Consider the following 17,745-nt stretch of genomic DNA (forward strand, 5'->3'; position numbering starts at 1 on the left):
TTTAACATGTTTAAAATAAATGTGGTGTAAACCATGACCTTGTTTTTTTTACCTGCTGTTCTGTTTACTGTGAAAGAAGAACTGCGTGACTCTTTGTGTGGCTGTATGAACAAACAAAAAAAACATCAGCGTTCAGTGCATGAAAAGTGGATTTTCACCAACTAAAACTTGGTGGGATTGCATGTTGTGACCATAAAATGTCATCAGCTAGCAGCCTCAGTCCCTTTCAGGCAGTCTGCTGTACAGAGCACTCTCCTCCAGCCTCGGGCGCTGTATAGCCACACTCGCTGGCACCCTTCCCCCAGTTAACTCCCTCTATCTCTCTCTCTCTCTCCTTCTCTGTCTGTCTCCCTTCACCAATGACCCACCCTCCTCTCCCCTCTCTGTCACCCCGAGGCGCTCCATAGTGTCAGTGCAGAGGCCTCAGTGTTGACAAAGCAGCAGGCCTTCAGAAGACACATCAGACCCTGTCCACTCTCTGTGCAGTGAGGGACAACAAAGGAGGACAGGGACCCCGGTTTGGGTCTCAGGCCATTTACTAATCCCAACAACATGGCTGCATACAGAAACCCCCGAGGAGGACTTACGTACCACGAGTTACAAATACAGGCTCAAACCGTTCAGGACCGGCTCCATCTTGTCTGACTGTTGTGATGACAGTGTTGTGATGGAGAATGGTAAATATAAAAGCATAAGTCAAGGCTGCGGGTTGATGCCATAGTGACACATGCAGTCTAATGAGGACCGTGGGTGCTCCTCGGTGCCAGGGCCTCCCCCCCCTGGGCACGCTGAGCGGAGGGGAATGCTATGTGATGCATACCAGATGTGATTGGCGACATCACACAGTTCATGTTGTTACTGCAAAGCAAATAGTTGCAGCAACAAAGCAAAAGAGCATTTTTCCTCTGTTCACACATTCAAAGCATGATGCTGGATGTGTGTAAGACTGGTCGAAGCCTGAAGCAAAATAACACATTTCAGAGGGTTTTTTTAAAAGACTCTGAGAGAGGCTTGGACTCAGAATATCTCAGTTTGGTGAGGGATATCACGGTAGACACGAAACAAAGACATAGTATCATTCTCCCTGCATTACAGAAAATGCTCCATTTCTAAATGTATCCTTTACATTGACACATCATACACAAACCCTTTGCTGACGTACAGATATTTTGTGATAATGAACCTCCAAACATGATGACAAAGGCCTCTATTACCTGGAGGCCTTTTTCACAGTCGCACAGCAGCGACCTACAGCTTGTTCAAATGCTGTAATTAAAGCTTCAGACCACATGATGGCAGCAGACAGATCCTATAACCAAATCTTAAACCCTTTCTTTTTTTTTAGATCTGGTTGATCAATAAGACCAGACAAGTGATGAAACCATCGGTTATAAAGCAGAAATTTCAGAATAAAATCAAGTTGTGTTGAAATCAGGCCATCTTCATATCTGTGGTCACAAAACAGTGATTCCATGTCTTACCAAACCTGAGACCTCCGTGAGAAGGGTCGAGTGTATACAACTGCCTCAGGGGATGAGAGATGAGAAAAGAATTAAGTAAGAGGTTTATTGCATCATCATTGATTGAACTCACATGTTCCCCTTTTGTTCTCAGTGGAAAAGGTGAGCTGGGTCGTCCTTTACGTCATTTACTGCTGGTCATGTAAATCATGATAATTCAATATTATCATGATTTAAATGATCAATTACCTTCAAGCTATCTGTAAAGATTTGGCAATAAAAGATGAAATAATATAATGAAGAAGTATTTTTAAAAAAGTACTAGATTTCCTTTTTGAAAAAAAGAAATGTAAAAAAAATTTTTTCCCTCTGCAAAGGTACAGCGTAAATAATACAGCTTCTTACATTTCTACTCAGGTAATGGCTGCAGATGTCCAGACTTGTCTGATTTGGGTGGCCCATCTGCATTACTATTATACTATACTATACTAACTTATTAATTTGGAGGGGGCATAAACTTTGAAGGCAAATGTGAATAATTGCATTTCTTTACCCTTCCTATCTTGAATTTCTATCTATCTATCTATCTATCTATCTATCTATCTATCTATCTATCTATCTATCTATCTATCTATCTATCTATCTATCTATCTATCTATCTATCTATCTATCTATCTATCTATATCAGGAGAGTTTCGATTTCACTGTTCACTGGTCCACCACCATAACTTTTCATGTAGCCTTTTATCTTCAAACAGTGATACAGCGACCAAGGTTTCCTCTGAGGACAGTTTGTGTATAGAGTTATGAACAAATACCACAGAATCTGTCCATTTCTGCAACTTTCACATTTCTCCACCAAAACTCCGAAGTGCAATTTTAATTTAAGTCACGTCTCTGGCTAGGGCAAATAGTCAATCATAGATTGGGATTTTGGGGCCCCACCGGGGGTTGCTAATAAGATTTCAAGGGAGGCCATCCCTCTGGACACACACTCGCTAACTGTGGTAGCTTTTAATGTCCATGCTTAAATTTCCACATTACACATCATTACATGAGCTGAAGGAATGAAAGTGCACTGCCTGAAGGAGGGCACCTTGGCTGATATTTACGGTACGTCTCAACCAATCCAATGATTATCTGAGTGTAGTAAAGAGTCAACTTGACAGCACCAGGGTCAGGAAAAAGACACATTGACTGATAACAGGAGCTCTCAGAAGTACAGAGAGATAATACACTCTCTCTGTACTTGGCTTTTTGGGAAACTTAATTGCTGAATTAAACACTTGAGGGAATTCTGTACGGAGCTTGTTAGGTGTTTATGAGCAACACAACCCCACATGGTCTATTAATACACTGACACCCTCTTACCCTCTCTCTCTCCCTATCTCTCTCTTTTTTTCTCTCTCTGAAATAATGAACAATAAGTGTCGCTGCAGCACCTCAGTCACACACCAACATCAAGCAGAATGTCAAATGGCTTGAAGAACGCAGCGATTGACAGCAGCCGGGCTCCACGAGGCATGCAGATTACTAAAAGCAAGTTCTGAATGTTCTTTTCCAACTTTCCCCTCATGCCGGAGGGAAAGCAGGAGTGTTGATCTGAGGAGAAAAGCTTGAAAGAGATTCTTGCGAATGCCCGCATTATAAGGCATGAATGTGACTGTATTGTTTTCTGTTTTCACGTTAGTGTATGTACAGTGTGAGGGTGACCTTGATTGTGTGTATCACAATAACATGTCCATTAGCTGGATTCCCTCAAGGCTTTCATTGAAATCAAATAAAAAATGTGAATGTCTGCTCAGGTGAGAACTTCATTTTTAACATCAAAAACATGTAAGAATCGTTCAGCAACCTCTGAATATACGAACAGGTGTTAAACTGCCTGTAAATCATATGCTGTGATCATCAGTCTGACGGGCCATGAATAGTTTTACTGTTAACCAGCAGATGGTACTATGTCCCAACTTTATTTCACATTCATCATCCATATACATTAAAGATCAGAATAGATTGATTCCTTTCTGGGGCCGTGGCTCATTTGTACAATGAAGCTTTCTCAAAAAAGAAAAGAGGACATAAAATAAAAGATTTAGCTCAACTAATCTCCACTTTTAAGTCTAAATTGCATTCACAATGAATACATGTCACAAAATAATGTTAAATTGTAGACTCTGAAAGTGTTTTTAATAATCTTTTAAAATAAATGTGATGATAGAGAATTGTTGAATAGTTTTATGATAAAAAAAAGAGCTCTGGTTAAATGCTTTAACATGTAAAGTCAATCACATAAGATATGTTAAAGATGTGAAAACTGTGCAGTTTATCAGTTTCATGATCTGTCTTGAAACTATGTTGACTTACACCGTCCCTACATATCAAATCTCCATATTTAAATAGTGGAACAATCCTTTAGTGAACACTAGATCAGAGCTGTTATCTCTGGCGGCTTCAGAAACACCACGCATGTCATTTCACCACTTGGCTCAACTTGCTACGATAAATTCCGTTTCCCTTCTCTCCTATCGGACAAGTAACACGCTCTTTAATCATTGCCGTTGTAGAAATAAAAATCTCGATTTACCTGCTCAATTGTCAGGTCATGTGGTCTGGAGGGTCATGTTTGCATCTGTTGTGACATCTCAAATCTTTATTCAAATCCTCATGATGACCTAGTTCTCCTCTTTCACATAAACACTCCGCTAAAATCCATAAATTAAGGAAATTAACTGATGGGGCCCGGGGCCACTTTGTAAGCTATTTAAATCTTTAAATTTACAACATCCCTGCATACTTCATGTAATTGAACTCACTCCGGGCTTGTTTCCTTTAATGAGAAAAAAAATCCAGTTTCCCCTCAGGTTTTCTACCTCTGGAAACAACAAATCTGAGCCAGAGGGGACGATGGGAGCGCTGAGAGGCGCGCGCAGGGCTGTCTAATTATGAGGAAGAGTTAGCTTCAAGGAGAAACGCATCCTCACACTGCTACCAGTCCTGCTGTCAGATCACAAGCACAACTGTTTCATTTTCAGTTTAAATGGGTTTTATATTGTTCTTACTGTATGCAGACAGGAGCTGCAGGGAGTTTTTATAACTTCCCAAAAGACAAAGTAGATATCAGAGTTAATTGATGCTGATACCAGAAAAAAAGATATTTTAAGTATTGACATCAGTAAGAAATTATATTTTAATTGTGTAGCAAATAAAAAAGGTTCCAAAAAAGTCTTTAGTTGACCAATAATAAGTTCCACTGGTTGGCGCCAGACATCAAGGAACGATCCTCCACCTCTGTTAGGATGCAGTTACAGAGTAATTACTGGGCTCAATGTTGCATCAATTATTCACAGTTATTTACCCGCAAAAAAACAAACATGCAAATAAATAAATAATCAAGACTTCGGTGTTAGCACCTGCTTGACTCTGTATTTCTTCTTTTTCTTGCACTAAACAGCCGCACCACTTCAGCTTCTCATCACTTTACATTGTTTCTTCACATGTTGAAAAAATAACAATGATCAGCCCAAATCTTATTTTTCCCCAAAAAAGTCTGGAGGCTTTCTGCTTTTACTGAGAGGGAGGGTGGAAAGGGGGAGGGAGGGGGGATTGTTCTGGGCAGATATCTCCATCTAAGCCCTGCGCTATAATTGAAATGGCGCATTTGGCTGCAGGCAGGTTGTGAGGGCGCTTTCTGCAGCAGCATGCATGCATGTCCATAGACGTCATTTGATTTGAATGGCCTGCAGGAAATTTGGCGTTACAACTCCAGACATTAAGTCAGGAGAGGGAGAGACAGAGGGAGAAACAGAGGGAGCTGGGACACTGGGGGAAAATCACCGCATGAAAAATTTTATTGGTTCAAGGATATCTCTTCACTTCCAACATATTTTTTTTCCTGCTGGGACTTTATCAACAAGTTATTGCGCCTTTCTTGCATGTTGCCTGAGTGAAGGACTATGGCAGCTCGCCTGGTTTTAAACTTCACATTCAGACTGGAGATGGGGATGGAAATGTGTGCCTACTAGCTGGAACTGCCTGGGGAGCTGTTACATCAGACGAAGTGACAATGATTAAAATCTGTTTTTTGCTGCTCTAAAGATATTGAGCGACTATCACTTGCCTGTTAGGTTTCCTCTCCCCCTCTAAATCACAACTTCACTACGATCTACTTTTACCGGGGAAAAAAAAGACAAATAAGTTATTAAATCTGTACAGTCCTAATTTCGGGAGTAGAAGGGTATCACGTTTTCTTCCTTGAGAAAATTGCCTGGGCGAGAGAGTGGAGTTGAGCTAATTGTAGCCTAATCCCTGGCCCAGAGGCGCTTGGGCAGCCCGGAGCGAGAATTTTCTTTTTTAGCTCTGCTCTGTTATTTAGAGACGGATTATTGGCTTTCTTCTTCTCATAACAAACCACAGGGGCAGTTTCATTTAGGCAAAAAAGCAGACAAGAAGTCGAAATACGAAGCAGGATTCCAACAAGAGCGCACATTTTTACGCGTATCCAAATAAGAGCAGAGAAGGGGAAGGAGATCATCTCATCTATGTATAAGGTAAGGACGCTTCCTGTGCGCTTTGGTACAAAGAAGCTTGCTGAGGACAGGTCGAGGCAGCCTTGCAATAGAGCCTTTAAAGCCACAGAGACTCTTTGCAAGCAGTCCATCCCGGCCGCAGTCTAGGAGTGTCTTTTAAAGCAGTTTTGTGCAGGGTAAAGAGAAGAGACTTGGCTTCATCGTGCGGCTGTATAGGTTCGTGCTGGAGCCGGATGCTGTAGTTGTACCTCAAACTCGGGGAGATAATATTTAAGATTTTCGGGGGTTACACGGACAGAAGCTGGGACTGACCGCCGGCACGGATTTCCTCTGGACTCCCTACAATGTTTGAAACGGTAGGGTGCACAATTTGACATTTGAGAATGATTTATTTTTACGCACAGACATCGCAGGCTCAATCTGGGCAGTTTTCGATGCGTGTAGTCGAACTGGTGCCGACGAGTAAATACAGTTTAACCCAAAGTGGGGATTTTCCCCTGAACTGGACAACACGTGTGGGACGGATATCTGGAGGATGGTGAATTAGGTTACATGTGTCGAGGTTATGCTTTTTAATTGCAGCGCTGAAGACGCCATATTGAGCGTTTTGTAGAATTAAAGGCAGAGCACAGGCGTGTAGTGGTGGTGAGCAGAATATAGGACCGGCTTGTTTTCTATTCAACATTTTCGGTGTATGGTTATTCTCATTTTGAGTTTATCATGTCCATTTTAGGAGGATTTCGTGTGTATGTAATCGACTACAACACTTGAGCAGGGTCAGGTGGAGGAGGCTCTAACACGGCAGCTCTGAGTAGAAAGTTAATGTCTCTACAGCGGCTGTGGTTTTGTAGAGGAATTCATCATGGTGTGTGTAGTGTGTACAGAGAGGGGGGATAAGGATTAAAAGCGACATAAGGTTGAAATTATTGTAAATCATAAAAAATGTTTTGGGGAATGGGAGATTTATGAGTCTTCTTTATTACTTGTTTTCATGCGTACATGTACAACTTAATTGACATTGTTAATTGAGTGTGTGTGTGTGTGTGTGTGTGTGTGTGTGTGTGTGTGTGTGTGTGTGTATGTGTCACTGGGACAGCTCTGAATGAACCCCAAACTTCTTAAATCCTTCCAAGTTTTCTTCCTGTTTCCTGGGATTTGAAATGTAATCCTGTCCTGCTGTAATCGTATTAAACGAACACGATACTGCTGTGAGGCGGGAAACACCGTGTGAAAATAAAAGCTCGTGTCTCTCTCAGTACCCAGCAGCACTTTCTCTCAGGGCCCAGAAACTGATCCGGCTTACTTCGTGACCTTTAGTTTACCGATTCGGACAGTGAAAAGGACCATATGTCTAAAAGTAAACTCTTCAATTCTTATCATTTACTGGACAGTGCTGTGGTATATTCTTCATCGTTGTAAACACATGCACTTGACTGTAAAGCTCCTAAAGGTGTGATCCCGGGAGCTCAATGGTTAGCGTAATTTATTAGACAAATATAATCTTCTCTGCTTGTAAATGTATTCACTCTCTTTATTATTAACTCAGAAAAAAAACAGTGGCATTATAGCGTGGCCACTCTGATGTGAGGAGGTTCACCTGCAGCTGTTGGCAAACAAATTACGCACCAGTGAGTTGACGCGTCCTGTGCTCTTCCAGGAGCTGTACGGAATCAAATGGTGGTGTGTCGAAGTGGATTAAAAAAAAAGAAACATTTTAGCTGCTAATCAAGCTCAGCTCTCTGTTGACCTCAAAGTGCAGTTCACACACGTCTAAACTCTAACCTTCTGGAGTCCCGAAACTCGTTTCTTAACGTTTAATATGCAATGTTTTCATTTTGTTGTACAGTAAGAGTAGACATTAATAAGGAGACATTATTATTATGTTATTGATAAGTATTAGGGTCCTTCGTCGTTTTGTTTTTATGCACGTTGTAGTGAAGTCATCTATTGTGTCATGGCCTGTAACAAAAAACAACACAACAACTGTCAGTAAAGACAGACTGAGTCTTTGTTGTGCGACACAAGTGTAAAGTTGCCTCCCTTCTTCTCCATGCTTCCTTGCTTTCAGATTGGTACTTGGTGTGTCTGGGCGCATCACATCTAACACATAAGGCGACCTTTAATTAGAATAATGCAGCAGCAGTTTGTTTTATTCCCCTGGAGGCTGACACCTAGCATCCCCCTCTCTTTTTCTCCTCCTCTTTCTCTGTTTTTCTATCTGTCCATCTCTCTCTCTCTCTCTCTCTCTCTCTCTCTCTCTCTCTCTCTCTCTCTCTCTCTCTCTCTCTCTCTCTCTCTCTCTCTCTCTGTCTAATAAGCATCCTCCTATCCTCGCCTCCGGTGCTGCATGAAAAGATGCAAACATACTTAATTAGAGCGGTGGCAATAATTTCCAGGCTAAATATGCGACCAGACAGACATGGAAGTGATCTGATAACACTCAGAGAGGAAACTACCTGCTCCCCTGTGTAGGATCACTCTGTATTTTTATATATCCTTTCTTTTTTTTTCATTTCCATGGCTTTTCTTTACACCTGCTTTCAGGAGGGTAGAAGCATGTCACGGCTGTCACTGACCCGGTCCCCGGTCTCTCCCCTGGCCGCTCAGGGGATCCCTCTGCCGGCTCAGCTGACCAAGTCGAACGCTCCGGTGCACATCGATGTCGGGGGACACATGTACACCAGCAGCCTCTCTACTCTCACCAAGTACCCAGACTCAAGGTAAGACTATGGATTTGTTACGTCTATGCTTACGCCTTATTACTGCCATTAGTTTTTCATGGTCTTATAACATTTCTTAAATAAATAAATACTTTACTTCGGATTTGTTTCACATCTGGAAAAATGACACATTTAGGTATATTATTATAATATCAAATCCCTTTAAATCTTCAATCATATCAGTCTATATCTTAATTTATTCATAACTTAATATAACATTTGCCTCATTAAATCCATGTTTTTATTCTTTGACTGGTGTTTACTTAATTGGATTTTTGCTGTGAACAAGTCTGTTAGCTGACTGGCGTCAGGAAAACTCCAAATGTAACTTCCATAATGAGAATTACTGATATCTTTTCAAACCATGAGGGGACATTTGTCACCAATCATTATTATTATTATTATTAGACTCTTCTAGCATTAAAATGATGCACTTGATTGTTTTATTTGTTCCTCTTTTTAATTGTTGGATAAATAGCTCCAGGGCGTTCATTTTATCTCCTTTCACACAGTGTTGATATTTGAGAATTCATACTGTCAATTGGCAACTACAGTGTGCCATCACTCGCTGATTTCAGTGTTGGTGTGATTAACACATCGCTCACACATTTCTGCATACACTACACCCACTTTCACTGTCTTTCTTTGTATTAGTGGATCAGGGTGCTGTGAGGAAACGATAAAGTAAATGTTTGTAACTCCCAACTTTATTGATGCAGCGCGTATTGATTCTCTTGACTATTTGATCATAACTATAGAATTTATTCGGGATCAAATACTGTATTTTTCAGCATATATGGGTTTTTGGGTTGTTGTTTTTTTTAAATCCTTTTCATACGGTAAATTCCTAATGATACCAAGGGTTTTTATTTTTCGGTTTTCAAAAAGTCTGAGAGACTGAAATAAGACTCATATTGCATTTCTCTCTCTCTCTCTCTCTCTCTCTCTCTCTCTCTCTCTCTCTCTCTCTCTCATACAGAGCTAACAGGTGTTTTTTTGGTATGTGTCCTTTAGTAAGTTTTAGTCATGATGATTCAGATTGTGTAAGAGCTGTTTTTATTTAATCCACCCTCCCACTTTATTCACGTTTTTAGCTCCATCCACAAACGGGGTGACCCCAGTGAAGGGAGCTGAGGAAAGCAAAAACACCGGAGATTAAAATGATATAAAATGATATCTCCCATCTCTTTTGTCGACTTTTCCAAATGCATAGTGTTATTCATAGGATTGTACAGCCTTCGATTGTGCGTTGCTGACAGTCAGAGTCCCGTGTGGGCCAAGGTAAACATTCACCAGGTTGTTAGAAAATATGGCAAATTGGCTACAGGAAATAATCCACATAATCCCTGGGTAATAAAGCCTTGATATTGTTAGAGTCTGCTGACAGGAAATCCCTGACAGCTCTGCTTTTATTCCTGACTGCAACACGTCATGAGAGAAACGAGGCATACCCAAGACTAGGGCCTGTGACTGTTGTTACTTTCACTTACTAAGATGCTTTTTTTTACACACTGGTTATAGCGTTGCATTGGTTTAATACAAGACAAGACTACAGTTATTTTTAATCGAAAGAGGTCGTGTTTTTAAGATCTGATTTTCAAAGTTATTGAAAGCAATTTTTATCTTCTTTAGAGCAAGTTTCAAGATGTTTTTTTAAGTGTCTAACAGATATTCTTATTTGTTGTTTGGGATATCTATTGTGCAGCGTATTTTCTCTGCTCTTGTCCAACTTTACAGTGTACAAGGCGGTTATTCATATGGGGGGGGGGGAGACAGGGCACCATGTAAATGGAGCACAGAGTCATGTCAGAGCACATAACAGTGTTTTTACAGTCAGAGTAAAGAGCGGATACCAGTGTGAGCGTTAGTTGGAGTGCTCTCTCCCTCTCCCTCTTTCTCACTCTCTCTCTCTCTCTTTTTGTTCCTTTCTCACTCTTGATCACACGCAGACACACACACACACACACACGCACACACTCACACGCTCTCTCTCTCTCAGCCTCCTCAGTGTACAGTTGGCCTCGGGGCTCCACTTTCTGCTGGAGCCAGTGGAAGGAGGGGCCCTTTTGTGTGAATTAGGATAATGGCTGACAGCAGAAAGCAAAACAATTATTCTGGCATCGCCACATACGTCGCGTTTAAGCCACTTCCGCTCAGGCAGGACACGCTGGCAAAACAGGAAAGGGTGACGGCTAAAAAGAGCAGGGTTAAAGAGTTTAAAGTTGATGATTACTTTTAATAGATTGTCTGCTAAATAATGCAACGTGCCAAGAGAAAGTTAGTCTAGTAACTAATGTGTGGTGATTCATCTTCCTCTGCGCGGGCCATATTAAGGGACAGGGGTCATGAAACTTTGATGCGCACTCTGTGTGGCTCTCACAGAGGACAGTCGGAGCAGTCACTTGAACAGAAGCTGAGGAAATTAGGGGGAAATGTTCCACAGACAAGGAAACTATTTTGAAAGGACACTGGACATTTTTCTCTTTGACATCGAGCTTTCTGTGTCCAGAAACGATAGATCTCCACTGGCTTCATGCTTTCTCTTTTAGTAGTCCTCTTCATCTAAAAGATTCCTTTCCCATAAACTGAATCATTTACAATACGTATGTTTCAGAAACCAGTGTATTGCCTTTTATTCTAAATCCAGTCTTCTATTATGGTTTTCAAGCTGCTGTAAACATGGTCTCAAGTCTTTCTTTGGACTTTGAACCTTTTTAAAGAACATCTTTCTTATTTTGCCATTGGCATGAATTAATAACAAAGCGTATTAACAAAGACTGTAAGGCCAAATTCTTGTTTTAGGCCTCATTTATTGAAGGTATATTTCAGTAGATCAGCTCAAACATGAAGGATTCTTCAGTTAGTAATAGCAATAAAAAGAAATGTCTGAATGGTCAGACCATCAATATCTAAATACATCTTAAATAACATTTTCAAAAATACTTTTTAGACCTCCAGGTCAGGACTTAAAGAGTTTGTGCTATGACTGGATTTGAACAAGTGAAAGAGCCTTCAGTATATGGCCCCGGAAATCTGCATAATCTAATTTAGAATCAGCTGTTTGATAAGACTTTTAGTTTTAATCACTTTACATGAAATAATAATGAGCATTAATTGTTACTCCTGTGCAGAAAGAATCACTGCTGGAACACTGTGATTATTAGCACTTCAGATTGTGGGCGTAAGAGAGAAGATGTGTGGTTAAAGCATCATGAACAAACATCATCTGCAGCTTATAATACTACCATGGTGTTTGATTTAGCTACAGACTTTTTTTTGTAGGATTAGTGGATTTATCGTTTAGTTTATAAAATGTCAGAAAGTTGTAAAAGATACAAACCTTAAAGCGACGACTTCATTGGGGCCTGACCTGATATGGGATTTCTTGGTTACAGATATTGAAATTAGGAAGACAAAACATCAGATACTGATGAATTTGCATTTTTGATCTGCGTTCTTGAGAGTCAGATAAATATAGATATACACCTTTATTATGTTCATCCCTTAAATGCATTTATCAAACTTGCGGAAATATATGTGTATATATATATATATATATAATGAAGACAACACAGTAACCTAACTGGAAAGTAAAACAGTCCTTCATTCATTGATTTGATTCTTCATATTGCCTTTTTTGTCCAACAATCAAAAGTCAGAGACTTATCATTTACAAGGTGACAAATCTTTACTTTCACAAGACTGGAACAAGATGGTATGTGAGTTTCTGCTTGATAAATTAATAATACAATTCATGGATTACTGAAATATGCAGAGATTAAATGTTCTCTCATCAGTTAATCCTTTGTTTATTGAATTGTGGCACCTTTATGAAGGAAAGCTTGATGAGAGGACCACATGGGGAAACTAGAGGCGTGTTTTTTATTCCTCCCACTGATTTAGAATGATCTGATGAAATGTGTTAAGAAGAGTTACACAGAAACCTGATCAATCCTTGACTTGCAACATTATTTTTGGCATACTTAAACTTTTGTCTGATGTTGTTTAGAGCAGATTTTGACGTCTTTCAGTTTAAATATCCTCGAGCTGAGTCGGGCACAGTGGAGATTTTGACTTCAGCCTCCCGTTACAGGCCTGTGTTTGTTCCTCTTTAAAGTTATCTGCTGTGTGTCCTGTGTTCATCAGGCCACCACCAGTGTTCGATCTGTCTTGTTGAATCAGAGATACCTGTGCTGCGTCCCCCTCCCTCTCTCCTCCTGCAGACTCATATCTCCAGCAGCTCAGAGCCGCAGTAGCTGCAGCCAGATATTGCCCACCTACCCTACCCCGCTGCCTGCCCTCACTTGGCACGGCTGTGGTGGGAGATCTGAGCTGCTCCTGTCCTCGATAACCTCCCACACCCACCACCTCCCCCTCACCCTCCCTGACTCTTTCTACATGTCTTTCTGTGTAGCTCTGTCATGGCTTTTTTTCTCCCACTCTCTTCACCTCTTTCTGTCTTCCACTCATGTTCTGTTTATTTCTTTTTTACTTCTCTTCAGTTTTTCTCTTCTTTCTTTTTTTTTATAATGTTGCCTTTAGCTCTCTCTTTCTCTTTGTCTTTTGGCATTTCTGTTCATGTGTCCTTTCTCTTAATTTTTCACATATCCCCCCACACACCCTTTTTCCTCTCCCTACCTGTTAAAAACACCCCCACCCCTCCAATTCACGGATTCAACAGAAAGTGAAAAAAGAAAATGAGTAGACCAACAGAGAAAGAGAGAGAGAGAGAGAGAGCGAGAGAGAGACAGAGAGACAGAGAGACAGAGAGAGAGAGAGAGAGTGAAGGGAGTAGGGGAGAGGGAAAGAAAAAGAAAAACAGGCAGCATTTTAATTGCTTTTTAAAAAAGTGGAGATGAAAAACAGAGTTAGCCTGGAGGGGTATGGTGAAATTCTAGCTGGAAGAATTGCAAGACCATATGAGAAAGGAACACCTCGGGCAAAACAGGGAGATGAGTATTGGTTTTTTATAAAGCATTTTGCATCGATTTCCAGAGAGAAAGCGAGTAAGGGAGAAGGATGGAGACAGGGAGAGAAAGAAAGAAAAAGAGCAAGAAAGAAAAGGAAAGAAAGAGAGGAAGGATGGCAGGAGGCGAGGGGAGGGAGGGAGAGCCATCTTTGCTCTGCTTCTTCACATAGTCAAGTCAAAGAAAAAGAAACGGAGTGGATTTGACATGATAGCTTCAGTGTGTTGAGCCGACACATCGGGGTCAGGAGTTACCTGATACAAGCGTTAAATACAAGCGCACACACTTCTACAAAGAACAATGTTGTAACAGTAAATCCAGTGAAATGAGTCTGTGTGTGAAGCTGCTCCTGCTGTTTGTTCACTGACATTCCCTCTGCGGCTCCCTTACTCTGTCTTCAAATAGAGTTTGACAATGCCGGTGCTCAGGCAGAGCTGGGAGTATGAGCGTGTTGGTTTGCAAATAGGTTTTCCAATTTTCTTTGTCGTACAACTCTGTTAGCTGGCATAGAAGCTGTTACTGTGATTAAAGAGTTGATTACATTAAAATGATGAGGATAGCAGCAGTGCAGCATCCTGCTAAGAGATGTTTCTCAGTAACACAACAGAGTCCCACCTTTAAGCAGTTGTTTGCCAATAGATTTATGAAGTAAATAGCTACTAAAGCTTATTTTCAGACAGTCCTGGTTTCTCTGCTCAGGATGATGCGAGCTTAGATTTAGGATGAGTCGTAAATCAAAAGCAAAATATTTGACACTAAAGTTATTAATAAAGCTAATAGACACACTTCAACTCACCTTCAATATGTTAGAATTGCTAAAAACTTTATTTAATAATGGATGGGATGGCTAAGCATGTGCAAATGAACAAACAGATGAAGCAGAGGGGATGAGATTATTACCAGCAAAGAGACAGGGACCTGCAGGTAAATTTAAGGAAAGCCTGCAAAGAGACAAAGGGAAAATGAATATCTGTCCAAGGATGTCTCGAGGCATAGCACCATCGCGGTGTGATGAAAGTTTAAAGATAACAGCAATTTTCACTGTTTGCCTTGATGAGCCCCCTGTAGCCAAGTTCAACCAAGACCCTCAATCTTACAGTGCACTCGTGGAAGAGGTTAAACTTGGGATAACTGTGTGTCTGATGAATATGCAAAAGTTTGTCAGTGTTGGATAAATGCATAAAACATATGTAATTTGTATGTAACTTATTGTAATATGTATGCAACATGTATTTATGTAATTTATTCAAATCGACTAATTTGTTTATTGATAGGGAATTATTGTAGCTTTATTTCATTCAGTTATAGTTCTCTCCTTAACATGTTCTTACTAGTTTAATTCCACTGCACCAAACCACAGTCAAAGTGTGACATATTTTCTTTAAGAGTCAAAATGGTCCCTGATAACACATCTGATTTTCATTTTCACGTCCACTCATGTTGTGTAATTTCATGCAAAAATCTAAAAGGAGAAAGACCGATGGATTGCCTTAGATTAAAAATCAAATGAATGTAGATTTGGAATGGCAATGTGTTCATGTCACAAGCTAACTGATGGCCCAACTTATGTGGTAAGATTGTGTTGAGAAATAAAGTACAGAGCATGCTGTAGAAATAATCACTTACTACAACTCTGCATTAAGTATGGAATTCGTTAGGGATACAGCTGTCCAAACCCCTACCACATTCATAACAAAAAAATCAAATAAAAGTAAAACATTTTCTCCAGATGTCCTCCTTACATTAGTATGTAGCCCCTTCATCGTTTCCTACCTCTGTTTCATTTCCAGCCCTCTGACAGATGGAATAATAGAGCTGTAATGCTACATTCATGCCATTAATTTCTGTAAGTACAAGCAGTGAGCGTGTGTGTTGTTATAATCTTTCTGCAGAAGGGACACTTCAAACAAGTCTGGAATGGAGGAACGGTGCCTAAAGCCCCTTGTTTCAACCTGGGATGCTAATGCATTTCAAGCTTAGTGCTAATAAAATTGAAAAATAAATGGAGGGTAATTGTTTCATGCATTTGAAGGGAGCTGGCTCATTCCATTTTCTCTCTGTTTGTGTGTGTGTGTGTGTGTGTGTGTGTGTGTGTGTGTGTGTGTTTGCGGCTGCCTGCGTGCGTGCCTGTTTGTGTGTGTGTATTTCAATTTTCAGAATCAGTCGTCTGTTCAATGGCACCGAGCCCATCGTGTTGGACAGCTTGAAGCAGCACTACTTCATAGATCGGGACGGCGAGATATTCCGCTACATTCTCAGTTTCCTCAGGACCAGCAAATTGCTCCTTCCAGATGACTTCAAGGTACATATCCACAACACAACATACTGTATTGTGTGTACTTGTGTGCACCATCAACTTGCACCGTTTGAGCATAAAGAAAGCTTGAGTACATAAAGCCATCTGTGCAGAGACACAGTAGTGCTGTGTGAAATTCTTGATTTGTCTCAAGATAATACACCAAAGTGTGAACACGTTTGTGTTTATTCAAGTTTTTCTGTCCTCTTAGGGAGTGAACGTTCACAACAGAGTTTTTTTTCCACAATGCCCCCCTCCTCCCATTCAACACATTAATTACCTGTAGTGTAGGCATAAGAAGTAATTAGGAAACTTAGAGAAAATGGAACAGCCTCATTTGTAGTTTACATTGTTGTGTAGGTAATATGCTAACAGGCTAACATAGCATGGCCTTGTGATGTGTTCCCCAAAGCCTTGTTCTGTTGTTTTTTTCTTTTTTTTTATACCCAGAGGTTTCTATAGAGGTGACGCCAGGTGAAATACCTCTAATCTGCAATCTCTTATGACCCCACTCAAAAAAGTCACTGACAGTCACACGGAGCCAAATGTTGGTGCAGTTTGGTACACACAGGCTTTTCTTGTATACGTGCATCTGTGAATTGCAATGTGCAATTTACCAGGCTGCACACACCTTCCTCCCGTTTAACCTTTGCTGAAAGATTGCTAACAGTTTATGCATTTTGTTTGTCTGTTACAGAACTAATGCTGTCAGTCGTGTGGTTAACAGTGACTCATTATAAATCAATCACAAGTATGTACATTTAGTATGCCATGCAGAGGACCTTGTATTTTCTACAGGCCACATTTCAGTGATTAAAGAAATAGCTAAGAAGAATATAAAATTACATTTTAAAAACATGAAAAATCAAGCAGTGATTGATACTCTGGGATGCTGTCCAGCACTACATGTTTGAGCCACTAAATTAAGACACTGACCTCCTCATCCTCAGGGAATTTGAGTAAACCAACAGAGTTGTTTGGCATCCTTTTTTACTGAACTATACATCTCTTTACAATAAAATAACATTTAATTGTTACATTTGTATTAAAGATATGTTTTAAAATGATGTGACAAATGTGTAGCTTTTTTACCAGTCATGGAGCAACATGGAGTTTTTATTTTTCATTCTGTCTACCTTAAAAACACAAGTTCAGTCGCTTCTATTCTTCTTCTTTTCTCCTCAACAGTCACAGCTAAATCACTTTCCCTTAAGTCATTAAAAATGTTCATCTGCCACTTGTTATCTGTTTACTCAAGGTTTTTTAACTGAAATATTATCTTGGAAAGAATAACTCCAAACATTTCTGCGGCCATACAACCAAAACAATGAAGCTGAAGGAAGCTAAATGGCTCTGAATGCTAAGAGGAACGCAGAAGCATGTGATACAGGTTTTAACCAATCAACAGGTTTTAATCTTGTCTCATGGAAATAGAAAAATGTAAACATTTGTTAAGTTGCATGCACACATTTAGGGTTTCCTTGTATCCATTATGAAGTCTGGTGTCAAGCTATAATTAGTCCTAAAACAAACACAAGGCAATCAACGAGGAGATTGGATTTCAGTTCCCATTTTAGACCAAACTGCACTTTGCAATAACAATGTTTCCAATGTTCCCACACACATTTCAGCACTTGTGAGACTACCCTGTGATCAAGTGTACAGTAATTGTGTTTTCTACGAGACAGTGTTGGAACATCTCTGTTTGTTAGTCACTCAGAGCAGGCCCCTTTTATTACAGTCAGTTAATCCATTGTTGAAATAAAAATATTGATT

The 17,745-nt window shown here is 40.2% G+C and overlaps 1 protein-coding gene across 3 annotated transcripts in view; it reads left to right on the top strand.

Moving 5' to 3' along the window:
- Positions 1–5,118: 5,118 nt before the first annotated feature.
- Positions 5,119–17,745, top strand: part of kctd15b (potassium channel tetramerization domain containing 15b) — a 29,050-nt gene continuing 16,423 nt past the window's right edge. The window contains exons 1-3 of one of the 3 annotated variants that reach the window (XM_079340128.1): positions 5,119–6,007; positions 8,531–8,706; positions 15,831–15,975. In XM_079340128.1, the coding sequence (XP_079196254.1) occupies positions 5,999–6,007; positions 8,531–8,706; positions 15,831–15,975 (330 nt within the window). In that variant the 5' untranslated portion in view covers positions 5,119–5,998. The other 2 variants (XM_079340127.1, XM_079340126.1) reach the window with 2 other exon arrangements.

This window comes from Symphodus melops (genome assembly GCF_947650265.1).
Source record: "Symphodus melops genome assembly, chromosome: 3".
NCBI lineage: Eukaryota > Metazoa > Chordata > Actinopteri > Labriformes > Labridae > Symphodus > Symphodus melops.